The sequence below is a fragment of the Rhinoraja longicauda genome, chromosome 16 (assembly GCF_053455715.1).
Source record: "Rhinoraja longicauda isolate Sanriku21f chromosome 16, sRhiLon1.1, whole genome shotgun sequence".
Classification (NCBI taxonomy): Eukaryota; Metazoa; Chordata; class Chondrichthyes; order Rajiformes; family Arhynchobatidae; genus Rhinoraja; species Rhinoraja longicauda.
Window position 1 is genome coordinate 20,541,800 of NC_135968.1, and position 19,043 is coordinate 20,560,842.

The 19,043-nt window shown below is 50.6% G+C and overlaps 1 protein-coding gene across 1 annotated transcript; it reads left to right on the forward strand.

Annotated features, from left to right (window-relative positions):
• Window positions 1-140: 140 nt before the first annotated feature.
• On the forward strand, window positions 141-11,492 carry twnk (twinkle mtDNA helicase). The gene is made up of 6 exons (XM_078413391.1): window positions 141-207; window positions 1,931-3,265; window positions 4,380-4,620; window positions 5,496-5,603; window positions 8,252-8,393; window positions 10,235-11,492. Exons 2-6 carry the CDS (start codon window positions 1,936-1,938, stop codon window positions 10,496-10,498), a joined length of 2,085 nt encoding a protein of 694 aa, XP_078269517.1. The 5' UTR covers window positions 141-207; window positions 1,931-1,935; the 3' UTR covers window positions 10,499-11,492.
• The last annotated feature ends 7,551 nt before the right edge of the window (window positions 11,493-19,043 follow it).

A 19,043-nucleotide genomic window follows, 5' to 3' on the forward strand; every position in this document is an offset into this window, starting at 1 on the left:
CGTCACTCGACCCCCCCCTCCGCGGTGCGTGTCCGCGTCGCTCGTCCCCTCTCCGCCGCTCCGTGCGTGCGTGCGTCACCACGCACTATCCCGTCAGACAGCGACTGAAGGAAGCCCCTCCCCCGGTGGAGCGGCGGCAGTTGCCTCGGACAACGCCGTGACTGACAGCTGCTCCGCCTCCCTGCGGGCGACCTGGGCGCACATGCGGTAAGTGGCAGCAGTCCCGGGCCGCGCTTCTCTCGCTCCGGGTGCTGGCCCGGCCCGACCCGCTCGCGTCTCCAGCAGCCCCCCCTCCTCCCAACCGACAGCAGCAGTGCCTGCAAACACACCGATGCATGCCTCTAACGGTGCATACTGTTCTCTCGCATCCTAAAATACAGTGCAATAGATAGCGGCCAGCCGCTCTTTTATATGCTGTAACTGTAATTCTTATTTTTTGCACAATCCGCAGTCATTGCCACTTCCATTTCACTGCACATCGTGTATGTGACAAATAAACTTGACTCGACTTGCAAAGGCATCAAATAACTCGGCCTACGAGCCTCCTGCAATCCGTTTCCCCTCCTCCCGCTCAAAACAAACATGTTTCCCTCCAAAGTAACACTTTTATTTAACCCGGAAAAAAAGGGTCAATGAATAAGTTCCCTTCGCAGTGCAAAGGTGCCCACGGAAAGCCCGTTACTGGTTTTGCCCGCTTGAATGGTGTGCATGGACATCAACGGCAACATCTTGTATCTTCGGCCTCACTGCATTGGCGTCGTTGTGCTCCGAGCTGTGTAAATCAACGTTTGCATCGCTTAGTTCGTGTAATTTAGAACTTAATACAATGTTCACACAACCCCTCCACAATTCGGTTTAAACCAGCACCTGCAGATCCTTTTTGCACCCTCCACAATTCCCTTTGCTTTAGCTCGGGGAAGTGTAGGTGCAATGTGAAAAGCGCACAGTTAAGAGCAACCAACGGTTCTCCTTGAAATTAAGCTGCATTTTCTTCAGTGACTGATTGATAAAAAAATAATTTGCAATATGCTATGATTTAATCTGATAACAGAACGAGCGGCAGTTGTATGCCGTTACACAGAGGATGGTGGATTATTTGCCACAGAAGGCGGTGGAGAGGCAAAGTTAGTGGATACATATAAGGCAGAGATAGATAGATTCTTGATTAGTACAGATGCCAGAGGTTATGGGGCGAAGGCAGGAGAATGGGGTTAGGAGGGAGAGATCAATAAATCAAGATTGAATGGTGGAGTAGACTTGATGGGCCGAGTGGCCTAATTCTACTCCAATCACTTATGATCTACACATTGTAGACAGCTCGCCACTCTCTGGTGATCGTGGATAGGTAACGTTTCTTTCACCTATCCCATGTTCTACATAGATGCTGCCTGACCTTCTGAGTTACTTCAGCACTTTGTGTTTTTCTTTAGTAAACCAGCATCTGCAGTTCCTATTTATCACTCAACATGTGTACTTACTTATACATGAATGGTAGGGCTCTGCGGACAATAGACAATAGGTGCAGGAGTAGGCCATTCGGCCCTTCGAGTTGCGGAGTGTTGTAGAGCAGGGGGATCGAGGAGTGCAGGTACATTGTTCCTTGAAAGTGGCATCAGAGCTAGATAGGGAAGTCACAAAAGGCTTTTTTGGCCTTCATCAGTGAGAGTATTGAGAATAGAAAGGAACTGCAGATACTGCTTTACACCGAAGATAGAGGCAAAATGCTGGAGTAACAGCGGGAACAGCTCAGCATCTCTGGAGAAAAGAAATGGATGACGTTTCGAGTCGGGATCCTTATTCAGACTGAAAGAAGCTGGGAATGGAAGGGAGGTTGGTTTGTGTGATAGCCTGGGCTGCGTCCACAATTCTCACCCTAACAATTCGCACCGTCCTCGGTCGTTTGACTCCTTGTCCTTTCTTTCCTCAACAGTTGTCATGCTGTGCTTGTGCGGCCGGGCCCGTGGTGTGGTGCCTCGACTCCCGGGAGGACTGACCCTCTGGCTGAGGCCTGGCGCCACGGCAGAGTTCACTGTCCGCCCGGGACGCCCCCAGTCAGCAGCGCCCCTCGGCACCGCAACCGTGCTACGCTTCCGCACCACCAGGGCTGACCCCAAGGGATCTGAGCCTGACCCAGACTACTACTCCGCTTTGTCGCCGGTCACCGTCACGCAAATCCGCCAGTACCTCCGAGCCAAGGGCGTCCCCTTCCACGACGGCTACAACTGCCTCCACGTCCCCAGCCTCTTCGCCGGAAAGGCCTTGGACTCGGTCAAGGCCGAGAAGGACACCTTCACCCTCTTCGTCGACAAGACCACCGGCCAATTCCTCTGCAAAGATACCCTGCTGGAAGGCAGCTGGGAGGACTTCCAGGATTGCCTGGAGGTGATGCAGAAGGAAGGGCGGCAGAATCTGGGTCCCGACGTCCTGCTAAAGGTGCCTGAGAGCGACTGGGAGCTCCGTGAGCGGGAGATGGACCTGATGGAGGTGCAGCAGATCTGGAGCAAATCCTCCGCCTTCGCCACGATGGAGGAGGAGGAGACCCAGCTGGTTAAAGCCGCGTTCGGCATCTCAAACGTCACCAACCAGACGTTGAAGAACCTCTGCGTCAAGTACTTCAAGCCGGCCAGGAGTTTGGTGTTCCCGTGGTTTAGATGGAGGGACTCGGGCCTGAAAGGGTTGAAGCTGCTCTCAGCGAAACAAGATGGCCACCGGGTCGACTACGAGGCGTCCATCTTGCCGAAGGCTAGGGATTACTACGACCTCTTCGGGTTGCATCTGGTGACGCGGAAGGACACCATGCTGGTCCTGACCAGCAAGGAGACGGATTGCCTGGCGGTTGTCAGCGCCACCGGCCTGCCCTGCGTCTCCTTGCCTTGTGGAGTGAGCTGCCTGCCCCCCGCCCTTCTGCCCTACCTGGAGCAGTTCCGCAAGGTGGTCCTGTGGCTGGGCGGAGACCTGCTGTCCTGGGAGGCCGCCAAGCTCTTCGCCCGCAAGCTCAATGTCAAGCGATGCCACATGGTGCGCCCGGGCGAGGGGCAGCCCTGCCCCCTCGAAGCCCTGGCCAGCGGGCTCAACCTGGGCAAGATCGTGAAGGCCGCAGTCCCCGCCGGACACAAGTCCATCATCTCCTTCCGACAGCTCCGGGACGACGTGTTCGGGGAGCTCGCCAACGCCGAGCAAGTCTCCGGCATCAAGTGGCGCCGGTTCCCCGATCTCAACAAGCTACTCAAAGGACACCGCAAGGGCGAGCTGACCGTGTTCACAGGTACTCCACTTCCCCTTGTCCTCAGATCACCCGGGGTGGCCCGCGTTTATTATACTGAAGAAAAGAGACTGTAGTAACTCAAGGATCAGGCAGCATACCTGTAGAACATGGATAGGCGACGTAACATGTCTTAAAGTCATATAGCGTGAAAACAGGTCCTTCGGCCCAACTTGCCCACTCTGCCCCATCTACACTAGTCCCACCTGCCTACGTTTGGCCCATATCCCTCTAAACCTGTCTTATCCATGTTCTAAATATCTAAATGTTACACAAGTGTTGTGATCGAAGGTATCACAAAATGCTGGAGGAACTCAACTCAACCCGAAACGTCACCCATTCCTTCTCCAGAGATGCTGCCTGTCCCGCTGAATTACTCCAGCATTTTGTGTCTACCTTCGATTTAAACCAGCATCTGCAGTTCTTTCTTACACACAGTGCTGAGGGGATTGATGCAAAAGTTCGATCCTGACCTGGGGAGTTGTCTGCGTGGTGTTTTTTCTGTGTGAACGTATGGGTTTCCTCCCACATTCCAAAGACGTATGGGATGGTAAGTTAATTGGTCTCTCAGTTGCCCCTGATGTGTAGGAAGTGGGGTGCAGGTTGAGAGCTTAATTGGATTGTGTAAATTACCGCTAGTGTGTAGGATAGAACCAGTTTAATTCAGCGAAACAGCGTGGAAACAGGACCTTTGGCCGGTCAAGTCCATGCTGACCAACGATCGGTACATTAGTTCTATCCTACACACTAGAGACAATTTACAGAAGCCAATTAACCTACAAACCTGCACATATTTGGAATGTGGGAGGAAACCGGAGCCTCTGGAGAAAAACCACGTGGTCACAGGGAGAACGTGCAAACTTCATACAGACAGCACTAGTGGTGAGGATTGAACCGGGGTCTCTGGTGTTGTGTGGCAGCAACTCTACCGCTGTGCCGGGTGTTTACAGGTGGTCACTGGTCGGTGTGGATTCTTTGGGCTGAAGGGTCTTTTACCTATTTACCAAGACTCCAATCAGCTCCACCAGGAGGGCTCTCCGCTTGCACCAGGGCAGGCCTGGGGTAACCATGGCGATCGGGCCTACATCCTAACGTGTTGCTTTGCTCCTGCCCGCAGGTTCGACGGGCAGCGGGAAGACGACCTTCATCAGCGAGTGCGCGCTGGACCTGTGCATGCAGGGGGTGAACACCCTGTGGGGCAGCTTTGAGATCAGCAACGTGCGGCTGGCCAAGATCATGCTGACTCAGTTTGCCATGCAGCGGCTGGATGTCCAGCTGGACAACTACGACCAGTGGGCGGACAAGTTCGAGAGCCTGCCCCTGTTCTTCATGACCTTCCACGGACAACAGAGCATCAAGTGAAGTACCTGGCAGCAGCCACGTTACCGCTAATGGCGGCTTCTCCTTGTGTTGCGATGTGTAGAGAGAGTAATAACTCGAGGCTTTGCTTTGGGGGGGTCTTGTTAGAGTTGTACAGCCTAATTTGCCCACACCGGACAACATGCCCCATCTACACTAGTCCCACCTGCCTGTGTTGGGCCCATATGCCTCTAAACGTGTCCTATCCATGTACCTGTCTGCATGTTCCTTAAACGTTGCGATAATACCTGCCTCAACTACCTCTCCTGGCAGCTGTTCTATACACCCACTACTCTTTGTGTGAAAAGGTTACTCCTCGGTTTTGAATTAAATCTTTCCCCCCTCACTTTAAACCTGTGTATGGGTAATACACAGGTTTAACCCACACACAAGCAGCACCGGGTAGTGACAGCACGTAATATTGCACAGTGTGGCAGGGTGGCACAGTGGCGCAGCGGTAGAGCTGCTGCCTCACGAACCCACAAACCCGGGTTCGATCCTGACCGTGGGTGCTGTCAACGTGGAGTTTGCATGTTCTCCCTGTGACCGCTTGAGTTTCCTCAGGGAGCTACGGTTTCCTCCCACACCAAACACGTACAGGTTTGCAGGCTAATTGGCTTCGTGAAAAAATTGTGCGGATATTGTTGGTGTGCTCTGATTGCTGGTCGACGCGGACATGTTAGGCCGAAGGGCTTGTTTCCGCACCATATCTCTAAAACTAAACTAAACATACACTCACATACATACCCATAAAAAAACAAACAGATAAACAATAATAGTGCAAAAAGACAAAAGCAATGCCCTCCAAGTCGATGTAGTTCATGTGTGTTGGTTTGTTACTGTGATTAACTGAGTGCTTCTCTTTGCCATACAGGTCCGTTATTGATACGATGCAGCACGCTGTCTACATGTACGATATCACCCACGTCATTATCGATAACCTACAGTTCATGATGGGCCAGGAGTACCTCTCCATTGACAAGTAATTTCATCTTTTAATTAAAACGTAAGCTGTGCTGTGCTCGCAATAACTTGGACTCGGTGTGGCCCTTTCCAGTTAAGCTTGAGAAAGGAGTTGCCCCCTCGACCTGCTGCACCTCTGACGTTCACCTTAACGGAAATAAATGCAGATCTTACTGTGGACTTCCATGCCTAGCATCCACATGCCCACTCTTTCACTGGGCTTTCTGCTCTGATATTTCCCCTCTCCCCATTATTAAAGCAAAAGTCTCACACAGTGAAAGGGCAGTTAATATAGACTTTACTTTACCCAGTGCACAAGTACTATCCTACACACTCGGGAAAATTTACAATTTTACTGAAACCAATCGGGCGGCACGGTAGCGCACGGGCGGCACGGTAGCGCAGCGGTAGAGTTGCTGCTTTACAGCGAATGCAGCGCCGGAGACACAGGTTCGATCCTGACTACGGGTGCTGCACTGTAAGGAGTTTGTACGTTCTCCCCGTGACCTGCGTGGGTTTTCTCCGAGATCTTCGGTTTCCTCCCACACTCCAAAGAGGTACAGGTATGTAGGTTAATTGGCTGGGTAAATGTAAAAATTGTCCCTAGTGGGTGTAGGATAGTGTTAATGTACGGGGATCACTGGGCGGCACGGACTTGGAGGGCCGAAAAGGCCTGTTTCCGGCTGTAGATATATGATGATGATGATGAATTGATCTACAAACCTGTACGTCTTTATAGTGTGGGAGGAAACCGGAGCACCCGGAGACAAACTACACGGTCACAGGACGAACATACAAACTGTACGGACAGCACCCGTGGTCAGGATCAAACCCAGGTCTCTGCCGCTATAAGGCAGCAACTCTACCACTGCGCCACCGTGCCGCCCCAAATGGGAGGGGGTGGGGGGGACACAGCAAAGAGCTGGAGCAGCTCAGCGGGGAGGAGAGGAGGGGCAAGTCAAAGCCGGGCTTTTGATAGGCAGTTGGTTGTACAAAGACTAGAGATGAAAAGACAGAAAGTGTGTGACAAAAGGATTGAAGAGGTTCAAATTGTGAAGCCAGAGGAAGGAATGTAGGTGGAAGGTGAGACGAGAGATAGGTGCGGGTCCAGGTGGCCACAGGGCAGGGGGGGGAGTAAGAGGGGTGATAGAGAAAAGAGAAAAGATAGAGATTGAGGGCGTGCAGCGTAGGTTTACTAGGTTAATTCCCGGAATGGCGGGACTGTCATATGTTGAAAGACTGGAGCGACTAGGCTTGTATACACTGGAATTTAGAAGGATGAGAGGGAATCTTATCGAAAGGTATAAGATTATTAAGGGGTTGGACACGTTAGAGGCAGGAAACATGTTCCCAATGTTGGGGGAGTCCAGAACCAGGGGCCACAGTTTAAGAATAAGCGGTAGGCCATTTAGAATGGAGATGAGGAAAAACTTTTTTAGTCAGAGAGTTGTGAATCTGTGGAACTCTCTGCCTCAGTGGAGGCCAATTCTCTGAATACATTCAAGAGAGCTAGATAGAGCTCTTAAGGATAGCGGAGTCAGGGGTTATGGGGAGAAAGCGGGAACGGGGTACTGATTGAGAATGATCAGCCATGATCACATTGAATGGCGGTGCTGGCTCGAAGGGCCGAATGGCCTACTCCTGCACCTATTGTCTATTGTCTAAAAGGTGGGGATGAGTTTTGTAGTTAGCTAAAGTGGGGAAATTCAATGCTCACTTTAGTGGAGGAGAACCATTAGTGAAGGAAGGAGGGGAGGGGAGCGTTTGTTTAAGAGAATTCAACGTGGGCGGTCGCAGTGGCGCAGCAGTAGAGTTGCGGCCTTGCAGCGAATGCAGGGTTCGATCCCGACTATAGGTGCTGTTTGTGCGTTCTCCCTGTGACCTGCGTGGGTTTCCTCCAAGATCTTCAGCTTCTTCGCATACTCCAAAGACGTACAGGTTTGTAGGTTAATTGACTTGGTAAATGTAAAAATTGTCCCTAGTGGGTGTAGGTTAGTGTTAATGTGCAGGGATCGCTGGTCGGCGCGGACTCGGTGGGCCGAAGGGCCTGTTTCCGCGCTGTATCTATAAATTAAACGTTCATATTGTTGGGTTTTAAGTTCCTCTTTATGCGTGTGGCCCCACTCTGGCAATGGAGGAAGCCCAGGACAGAGGTCAGTACGGGAAGGGGAAATACAACAACTAACAACCGGGAGATCCAGTGCGGACCTCTCTATGCTGTATCTCTCTGCACCATGAAATCAGGCTGACAGCATAACTGGTGTTCGGTGGGTTCAAAGAGTGGAGACGAGGAGGAGTTTCTTTATTCGGAGGGTGGTGAATCTGGGGAATTCATTGCCACAGACGGCTGTGGAGGTCAAGTCAATCGGTATTTTTGAAACCGAGATTGATAGGTTGTTGATTACGAACGATGTCATAGGTTACAGGAAGAAGGCAGGAGAATGGGGTTGAGAGGAAAAAAATCGATGAGCCATGATTGAACGGCGGTGTAGACTCGATGGGCCGAATAGCCTAATTCTGCCCCTATGACTTATGGTGAGCCTCGTCAATCCTAATGAAACAAAAGCTGTATTGACCTGAATCTTCCCCAAGTCCAATTGGATCGGTAGAAGACCGTTCCTTATCCGCGCAACCCCGGTAAAACTGAACCATTCCCGCCTGCTTCAGGTTCTCCGCGCAGGACTACAGCATTGGAATGTTCCGGAAGTTTGCCACGGAGAACGGCTGCCACGTGACCCTGGTCATCCACCCGAGGAAGCAGGAAGATGACAAGGAGCTGCAAACGGCTTCCATCTTTGGAACGGCCAAGGCAAGTCTACGCTGCGACGGGGCTGGGATGGTGAAGGATGCTTCCTGTGCTCCCCGCTGTCCCAACCCTACATGCCTTTATTAAACCACCCCCCCAAGTCTGTCCATCCATCTGCCCACAATGCTTCCATACAACGAGGCAAGGAAAGTTTAATATGGTAATAAATGTAACGAAAAGGAACTGCAGATGATGGTTTATCCCAAAGATAGACACAAATTGCAGGAGTAACTCAACGGGTCAGGCAGCATCTCTGGAGAACACGGATAGGTGACGTTTCGTATCAGGACCCTTCTTCAGACTGATTTGGGGGGACATGAAGCAAGAAAAGACCAGGACAAATCAGGGCTAACAAAAGATGACCTCGGGCAGGGAGGTTCCCTGAGAAGCCAATTGTTGGCTAGAGATTGTGATTCCAAGAGGGATACATCGTTACAAACTATAAAACTGGTTAACCAACTTTTAGTGGAGTGCATGTAAAAGTGACCTAAAATGAGAAAATTCAACATGCATGCCGCAGGTTTATTTATTATTGTCACGTGTACCGAGACATTTCCACACTCTATCTCCGATTTTCTCCAGAGTTGCTGCCTGACCCACTGAGGTACTCCAGCACTTCCAGTCTAACTTTGGTATTGATCAGCATCTGCAGTTCTTTGTATCTGTAATCTAAGACTAGTCCGCCCCCAGTCAATTTTCCTTCTCGCTGCTTCATGGAACTGATGCACTACAATGCTGAGATCCACAGTATATTCTGAATTCTGTACTTTCCTCTTTGCTCTACCTATTGAGTTTGAACTGATTGTATCTATGTTCAGTATTATCCGATCTGTTTGGAAAGCATGCTGAGCAAAGATCTTCACTGTACCTCAGCACCCATAGTCAGGATCGAACCAGGGTCTCTGGTGTAACTTTATCATTGTGCCACTGTGCCAAAAGGATGGGTGACATTTTGGGTCGGGACCCTTCTTCAGACTGATTATGTTGGCTGCTTTTCCGAGGCAGCGTTAAGTGTGGACGGAGTCAGTGGTGAGATTACGATGTGGAGAGGATTTTTCCATTAGTGGGAGAGTGTTGGAGCAGAGGGCATAGCCTCAGGAAAAAAGGATGCACCATTAGAAAGAAGATGAGGAGGAATTTCTTTAGCCAGAGGGTGGTGAATCTGTGGAATCCATTGGCACAGACGGCTGTGGAGGCCAAGTCAATGGGTATTGTTATGGTGGAGATTGACAGATTGGTATGGATGTCAGGGATTATGGGGAGAATACAGGAGAATAGGGTTGAGAGGGAAAGATAGATCAGCCACGATTGAATGGCGGAGTCGACTCGATGGGTCGAATGGCCAAATTCTGCACCTATGACTTATGAATTTATGAAATTAGGATGAAATAATTGATTGATCATGGGGTTATGAGTATGTTTTCTGTGGTGCATCTCTGGATATGGTGCAATGTTTTGAGGTTGGGCTTGTTCTCTCCAGTGTGTTGGTGACCCTCTACCCCCAATCCACACCAACAAGACCATGACTAATAAACCTCTGAACTGGTTTACGTTCAGATATAGGAGTAGAATTAGGCCATTCGGCCCATCGAGACTACTCCACCATTCAATCATGGGTGATCTGTGCATCCTAATCCCATTTTCCTGCCTTCTCCCCATAACCTTTGACACCCGTTCTAATCAAGAATTTGTCTATCGATGCCTTAATAAGTAGCCCCTTAGTAACAGGAGCAGCATGCGTCACAGTTTGCTGTGGGAGGGAGGGATGGATGAGGAGGTGTAAGATGCTCATTTCGTGGTCACTTTGCTTCCCTCCCAACCTCCGCCCCGACTTCTTCCCGCAGGCCAGCCAAGAGGCAGACAACGTGCTGATCCTACAGGACCGGAAGCTGGCCTCGGGACAGGGCAAACGTTCCCTGCAGGTGGCAAAGAACCGCTTCGACGGAGACCTGGGCGTCTTCCCGCTGGAGTTCAAGAAGGCCTCGCTGACTTTCTCTGCCGTCAAGAGCAGAACCAAGCTGAAGAAGGTGGAGGAAGAGGCGGAGAGAGGCGACGAGGCGGCCGTGGTGAAGCCTGCCAGATCTGCCAAGCCCAAGGAGAAAAAGTGAGCCACTCTTCCCCCTGGTAGATTGCACTGCGTGCCGGGCACCTGCTATCCAGTGACCGGGAAGGATCTCTGCCGCTGTGGTGGCACCAGTCACATCGAGCTTCCCATGCAAGCCAGGATCTTGTACTCGGCGTCGGAGACTAAGACTAGTCATCGAACAGCGATGGTGGAAAAGATGGAACGGTTTAACAAAGGCAGCCATTACTCACCAGCCTCAACTCATATGTGTGGGTTTCGACTGGTTGCCTGTGTAGACCACCCCTCCCCAAAGTCTCTGTGGCGGTGAAGGCATTTGTTATTTTCTGCGGGGTGCATAGAGCATAAAACAATACAGTACGGCACAGGCCCTTCGGCCCACGATGTCTGTGCCAGCCATGATGCCAATTTGTTTACAGGACCATGCATAGAGCATAGTGCAACACAGAACAGGCCCTTCGGCCCGCAATGTCTGTGCCAGCCATGATGCCAATTTGTTTACAGGACCATGCATAGAGCATAGTGCAACACAGAACAGGCCCTTCGGCCCGCAATGTCTGTGCCAGCCATGATGCCAATTTGTTTACAGGACCATGCATAGAGCATAGTGCAACACAGAACAGGCCCTTCGGCCCACGATGTCTGTGCCAGCCATGATGTCAATTTGTTTACAGGACCATGCATAGAGCATAGAACAGTGCAACACAGAACAGGCCCTTCGGCCCGCAATGTCCGTGTCGAACACTTCTGGCTGCTGGAGGACTGGAATGGACAGGGATCAACAGGATCGAGCAGAGGGCTGATTGCCTCATTCTGAATCATACTTTAAAAAAAATACTCTGAGTCCAAATCTGTAAAAAAAAAACAAAGCACTGAATCATGTTAAAAGTCTGAAATTAAGGGAATGTGGAATATGCTGCTATTTTATAATTCTGTGCCTCTCCTTATTAGATTATTGTATCTGTTGAAGATCCTGTATTCTGAACTTGTTCAAGCAAGTATTTTTAACGGTTGGATATTTGGAGCCCATGCATTTCTAATATTATATTTTATTATAAAGCTGAAAGTAATCCACGGGTCTCTTGACATTTCAAACTGTAGAACTGAAGGCATGTGTGTTAACTGGGCGGAATGAAATCCAGCAAGCAGTTTCGGGTTAAAAAAAGTTTTTGGCTCTGGTTTTGCCATCTACTAAATGAGCTGGAGGAGATACAAGTATAGAAAATAGGTGCAGGACGAGGCCATTTGGCCCTTCGAGCCAGCACCGCCATTCATTGTGATCATGGCTGATCATCTACAAGGGACTGCAGATGCTGGAATCCTGAGCACAGAACAGCGTTAGAGGAACTCAGCAGGTCTGGCAGCATCAAGGGGGGGGGGGGGGAGGAATGGCAAACAATACATCCAGTTGGGACCCTTCCTCAGACAGAAGAAGGGTTCCGACCTTAAACGCCTTCTGTCCTTTTATCACCACAGCTGCTGCCTGACCTGTTGAGTTCTTCCAGCACTTTGTGTTTTTTTAATTACACAAAATGCACTGCATTTACTGACCTCTGCATTTACGCCACCACCTGCCTCGCCTGCGATCTCTTCCATCGAAGGGCGTGGGAGGCCGTGCATGGAAACACCACCACCTGCAGGTTCCCCTCACATTACACACAACTCTAGCCTGAAAATTAATTGCTGGTCCTTCACTGTTTCTGCTACCTTCTCCGTTCAATGGCACTATATTGTCACGTATGCACTGCACGTTGAAAATCCTTTTGCATCGATCACACCTGCACGAGTCGCCATAATTTGGCACCATTTACAACAAAGTGCAAAGTCCGGTCCATGTTCCCGATGTACCGGAGCGGCTCCGGATCCAGGTAAGCCCCAGACAATAGACAATAGGTGCAGGAGTAGGCCATTCAGCCCTTCGAGCCAGCACCGCCATTCAATGCGATCATGGCTGATCACTCTCAATCAGTACCCCGTTCCTGCCTTCTCCCCATACCCCCTCACTCCGCTATCCTTAAGAGCTCCATCCAGCTCTCTCTTGAAAGCATCCAACGAACTGGCCTCCACTGCCTTCTGAGGCAGAGAATTTCACACCTTCACCACTCTCTGACTTAAAAAGTTCTTCCTCATCTCCGTTCTAAATGGCCTACCCCTTATTCTTAAACTCTGGCCCCTTGTTCTGGACTCCCCCAACATTGGGAACATGTTTCCTGCCTCTAATGTGTCCAATCCCCTAATTATCTTATATGTTTCAATAAGATCCCCCCTCATCCTTCTAAATTCCAGTGTATACAAGCCTAATTGCTCCAGCCTTTCAACATACGACAGTCCCGCCATTCCGGGAATTAACCTAGTGAACCTACGCTGCACGCCCTCAATAGCAAGAATATCCTTCCTCAAATTTGGAGACCAAAACTGCACACAGTACTCCAGGTGCGGTCTCACTAGGGCCCTGTACAACTGCAGAAGGACCTCTTTGCTCCTATACTCAACTCCTCTTGTTATGAAGGCCAACATTCCATTGGCTTTCTTCACTGCCTGCTGTACCTGCATTCTTCCTTTCGGTGACTGATGCACTAGGACACCCAGATCTCGTTGAACATCCCCTCTTCCTAACTTGACACCATTCAGATAATAATCAGACTGCTGCAGGGATTCCTCCGTCGCTCTCGATCAGCTCGGCCCGACAACAGACGTCCGTCCCTCTCATCATCTGACCTCCTCTGTGTCCTGCAGCCGACTTTGAAGGCGCTGGAGGCAATACCCACGGTCCCTCTCCTACCAGCCAGCCCACTCCTCGCGTCCATCAGTGATAAACAAAACTAATAAACTGAACGCAATCTTGGCATAGACACAAGGAACTGCAGATGCTAGTTTACAAAAAAAGAAACAAGTGCTGGAGTAACCCAGCAGGTCAGGCAGCATCTCTGGAGAACATGAACAGGTGGCGCTTCGAGCCAGATCTGAAGAAGAGTCCCGACCTAAAACATCGCCTGTCCATGTTCTCCAGAGATGCTGCCTGACCCGCTGACAATATTGGCGTACTGTCCAATCCAGGAAGTCAGTGTTCTGGTGTAAGCACGCCAGACTTTCATGTTCGCAGGCCCTGGCGTGGGACTTAAAACCTATTGCCTTTTGGTTCAGGGGTGAGACTGCTGTGGACAGAACCTCAGGTAGGCAGACTAGTTTGGCTGCACTGTTTGTGTGCTGTAAACATAGAAACATAGAAAATAGGTGCAGGAGTAGGCCATACGGCCCTTCGAGCCTGCACCGCCATTCAATATGATCATGGCTGATCATCCAACTCAGTATCCCGTACCTGCCTTCTCTCCATACCCCCTGATCCCTTTAGCCACAAGGGCCACATCTAACTCCCTCTTAAATATAGCCAATGAACTGGCCTCAACTACCTTCTGTGGCAGAGAATTCCACAGATTCACCACTCACTGTGTGAAAAAAACGTTCTCATCTCGGTCCTAAAAGACTTCCCCCCCCCCCCCTTATCCTTAAACTGTGACCCCTTGTTCTGGACTTCCCCAACATCGGGAACAATCTTCCTGCATCTAGCCTGTCCAACCCCTTAAGAATTTTGTAAGTTTCTATAAGATCCCCCCTCAATCATCTAAATTCCAGCGAGTACAAGCCGAGTCTATCCAGTCTTCATATGAAAGTCCTGCCATCCCAGGAATCAATCTGGTGAACCTTCTCTGTACTCCCTCTATGGCAAGAATGTCTTTCCTCAGATTAGGAGACCAAAACTGTACGCAATTCTCCAGGTGTGGTCTCACCAATGCCCTGTACAACTGCAGCAGAACCTCCCTGCTCCTATACATAACATAACATAACATAACATAACAACACTTTATTGTCACTCGGCACAACACCGAGCGAAATTTCAGCAGTCACACAAAATACAGCAAAAAGAAAAGAACACAGGACACCCGACCCCAACACAAACATCCATCACAGTGACTCCAAACACCCCCTCACTGTGATGGAGGCAACAAAACTTCCCCTCTCTTCCCCCCGCACCCACGGACAGGCAGCTCGACCCCTACCGAGGCAAACGACACGCACAGCCCCCGCAAGGGGATGGAAGGCCCCCCGGCCGAGCCGCCCCGGGCACCGAAACGTCCCGCGGCCACACCGGGCGATGTTAAGTCCAACGGCCGAGCCGCACCGGGCACTGAAACGTCCCGCGGCCGAACAGCGCTGACGATGTTAAGTCCAGCGGCCAAGCCGCACCGGGCACTGAAACGTCCCGCGGCCACACCGGGCGATGTTAAGTCCAGCGGCCAAGCCGCACCGGGCATTGAAACGTCCCGCGGCCGAGCCGCACCGGGCACTGAAACGTCCCGCGGCCACACCGGGCACTGAAACGTCCCGCGGCCACACCGGGCACTGAAACGTCCCGCGGCCACACCGGGCGATGTTAAGTCCAGCGGCCGAGCCGCACCGGGCACTGAAACGTCCCGCGGCCGAGCCGCACCGGGCACTGAAACGTCCCGCGGCCGCACCGGGCGATGTTAAGTCCAGCGGCCGAGCCGCACCGGGCACTGAAACGTCCCGCAGCCGAGCTGCGCCGGCAATGTTAAGGCCCGCAGCCGAGCCGCGCCCCGGGGAAGAGACCTAATAAAATAAAGGTTTCCCCCCGCCCCACCCCCCCCACCCCACCCCACACCCCCACCACACACCCCCACCACACATACACAGCCAAAAACAGAAACAAAAACCATCCCAACACCGACACAAACAAAAAAAAAGAAAAAAAGACAACAGACTGCCAGAGAGCCGCAGCCGTTAGGCGCAGCCAACTCCTCAAATCCCCTCGCTATGAATGCCAACATACCATTCGCTTTCTTCACTGCCTGCTGCACCTACATGCCTACTTTCAATGACTGGTGTACCACGACACCCAGGTCTCATTGCATCTCCTAATCGGCCACCATTCAGATAATAGTCTGCTTTCCTGTTCTTGCCACCAAAGTGGATAACCTCACTTTACACATGATCTCACCATCTGGATAACCTCACTCAGATCACAGAATGCTCTGCAATCCACGTTTTGTCCACCAGGTGGGGCTGTCAGCATACCACTGAACACATGCTTCGTGAGGGAGAAATCCCATAATCAACTGGCAAGGTTGACAAAATGATTTGAAACTAAAACCATCAATATAGCAGAGATCCAGATTCAATTCTGACCTTGAATGCTGTCTGTGTGTGGAGTTTTCACATTCTCCCTGTGATCATGTGGGTTCCTCCGGGTGCTCCGGTTACCTCCCACGTGCCTAAGGCATGCAGGTTTGTAGGTTAATTGTCCTATGTAAATTGCCCCCTGTGTGTAGGGAATGGATATGAAAGTGGGGTAGCATAGAACTACCGTGGGTTTGGTGGTTAACACTGACTCTAAACTACACAACAGGGACAATTTACAGAAGCCAATTAACCTACAAACCAACATGTCTTTGGCATGTGGGAGGAAACCGGAGCACCCGGTAAAAACTCGCGGTCACAGAGATAATGTACAAACTCCATACAGACAGCAACCGTAGTCAGGATCGAACCCAGGTCTCTTGCGCTGTAAGGCAGTAACTCTACTGCTGTGCCATGTGCCACACCTATATTATGGATATCACCTCAAAATGAAACATGATCTGTCCACAAGATTGCCTGTCCTCTTTATCAAAGATCTTTCGGGAGTGTAAGCTAATCTTTCGGGAGTCATCTACTCAATCCTGCTAAGTCAATACTTTGCACCTAATGGTGCAGTGGTAGAGTTGCTGCCTTGGCATTGAAAACCTACAGTCCTGCTTTGACGGAAGCAACCACAAGCATCGATGAAAATACAGACACTGTGACATCATATGTCAGCTTTTGTGAGGACAGTTGAATCCCACTAGGACCCCGGATCAGGTTCAACAACGACAAGCTTTGGTTCACAGCAGAATTCAGACAGCTCCGACAGTCTAAAGATGAGGCCTACAGGAGCAGACTTCTACAGGCAGGCCAAGTACAAGCTGAGAAGAGGGATCAGAGCAGCCAAGAAACATAACCCCGGTACCTCTCCCCCCCACCCACTCCTCCCCAATCACCACTTCACACCCACTTACAGCCTGACTCCAGTCTGCACTGACTGGGCCCTGGTCCACTACCCACCCCCTCCTTGCTGCCCAACATCAGTCTGGCTACTTCTCCATCACTAACAATAGTAAAATTGAGGAGGTGGAGAGGCTTTTCAGGAGACAGGAAAGCCGGAAATCGCCAGGACCGGACAATGTTTCCCCCTCTACCCTCAAGCTCTGTGCCGAACAACTGGCACCAGTCTGCACAGACATTTTCAATTGGTCCCTGCAAACCTGCACTGACCCTGCCTGCTTCAAGGTCTCCACTATTGTCCCTGTAACCAAAAAGCCAAGGATGACTGGTCTTAATGACTGCAGGCTTGCCGCACTGATCTCTGTAATCATGAAGACCCTTGAAAGACGTGCTGGCCCAGCTGAAAAGTATCACAAACCCCCTGCTGGGCCCCCTGCACTTTGCATACCGGGCCAATAGATCAGGCCACATCTCGGACCCCCTGACCCTCAGCATAGGAGCACCGCAAGGCTGCGTACTCTCCCCTCGCCTTTGCTCTCTCTACACCAACCACTGCCCCTCCACAGACTCCTCTGTCAAGCTTCCCAAGTTTGTGGACGGCACAACCCTGATTGAACTGATCCAGGATGGGGAGGAATCTGCCTACAGACATGAAGTGATACAGCTGGCGTCCTGGTGCCATCGCAACAACCTGGAGCTCAATGCTCTTAAGACAGTGGAATTGATTGTAGAGTTTAGGAGAGCTCCCCTTCCCCTCCCCCACTCACCATCAATAACACCACAGTCACATCTGTGGAGTCATTTAAGTTTCTTGGAGCCATCATCTCCAAGGACCTTAAATGGGAGGCCATCATCGACTCCACAGTCAAAAAGGCCCAACAGAGGATGTACTTCCTGCAGCAGCTGAGAAAACACAACCTGCCACAGGCAATAATGGTCCAATTTTATACTGCCATCATCGAGTCTGTCCTCACCCTCTCCATCATGGTCTGGTTTGGCTCAGCCACCAAGCACGACATCTGGAGGCTACAACAGATCGTTTGATCAGGTTGTTGGCTGCAACCTTCCCCCCTATCGTCAAACTGTACACTGCAAGGGCCAGGAAGCGAGTGGGCAAGATCATCTCTGACCCCTCTCACCCTGGCCACAAACTCCTTGAAGCACTTCCCTCTGGAAGGCGACTCCGGACTGTCAAAGCAGCCACAGCCAGACATAAAAACAGCTTTTTTTCCAACGAGCAGTAGCTCTACTCAATAACCAAAAGTCTGTAGCCTCCTTTTGCTCTGGTATTTTATTTCATTCTTCACATGTTTAAATTATAATGTTTTATTTTAAATTGTCTACTGTATATCGCGTTGTTACTTGCGAGCAAAGCACCAAGGCAAATTCCTTGTATGTATACATACTTGGCTAATAAAATGTATTCAATTCAATTCAATTTACAGCTCCAGAAACCCGAGTTCGATTCTGACTGCAGGTGCTGTCTGCACGGAGTTTGCACGTTTTCCCTGTGACCGCGTGGTTGCTATGGTTTCACCCCACATTCCAAAGACGTGCACGTTTGTGGGTTAATTGGCTTCTGTGAATTGTCCCTAGCATGGAGGATAGAACCAGTGACCGACCGGGTGGTCCCTGGTCAGCACGGACTTGTTGGATCGAAGGGCCTGATTCCACGCTGTATCTCTAAACTAAACTAAATTAATTACCTATTGCCCTTAAAGTCTTTAGGGGAGTGTAGGTTAATTTTTAGGGACTTATCTACTCAAAATCTCTCCTGCTGAGACAATGCTTTGTCCCTCAGGTTTAGGTTTGTGTGGCAAACCAGGATGTGGTTCAGTAAAATACAGGCTCTCAGAGACTATGTTATAGTGCTCCAAATAATGTTAGACTTGGCATGAAGTAGTAACTCAATGAATTGGATAAACACATCCGTGTAGAGTTGACTTTATATTGTGGCTTGGTCTGAAAATCCCTGCTGTGCCTCTCTCGTGAGCTGCTAATGAAGTGAGTGAAAGGTCAGATTTCACATTTGAAAGGCAGAGTGTTCCTTTGGCGGTGATCACTGCTCACGAACCACATCAAGGATGCTGGCACAAATGCTTTGCCTAAAGTGAGCAGCCCACACATTGTGTGCCACACCTACCCAACATCCTGCCCATAAAAACACAGCCGCACACATCAATGGCTTTGGCTGAGTTGGCCAACTTAAAACCGGGGCCTCTGAAGATTTGAAGAGGGCTATTGTTCCCGTAGTGGCTGCAAAAATAAAACGAAGAAGTTGGAGGCTTCAACCCTGAGGATTCGCCGAGTGTAGCAGTTTTGAGCGCACCCCCAATTCATTCCCAGAGTGGCACAGCTGGTAGAGCTGCTGCCTCGCAGCGCCAGAGACCTCGGCTGCTGTCTGTGCAGAGTTTGCACATTCTCCCCTTGTCCTGTGATTTCCTGGTTTCCTTCGGGTGCTTCGGATTCCT

Excerpts from the sequence above, each read along its gene's own strand:
- twnk (XM_078413391.1), top strand. The coding sequence starts at position 1,936 with ATGCTGTGCTTGTGCGGCCGGGCCCGTGGTGTGGTGCCTCGACTCCCG. Across the intron at positions 4,621-5,495 it reads CACGGACAACAGAGCATCAA|GTCCGTTATTGATACGATGC; the intron begins GTGAAGTACCTG and ends TTTGCCATACAG. Across the intron at positions 5,604-8,251 it reads GAGTACCTCTCCATTGACAA|GTTCTCCGCGCAGGACTACA; the intron begins GTAATTTCATCT and ends CGCCTGCTTCAG.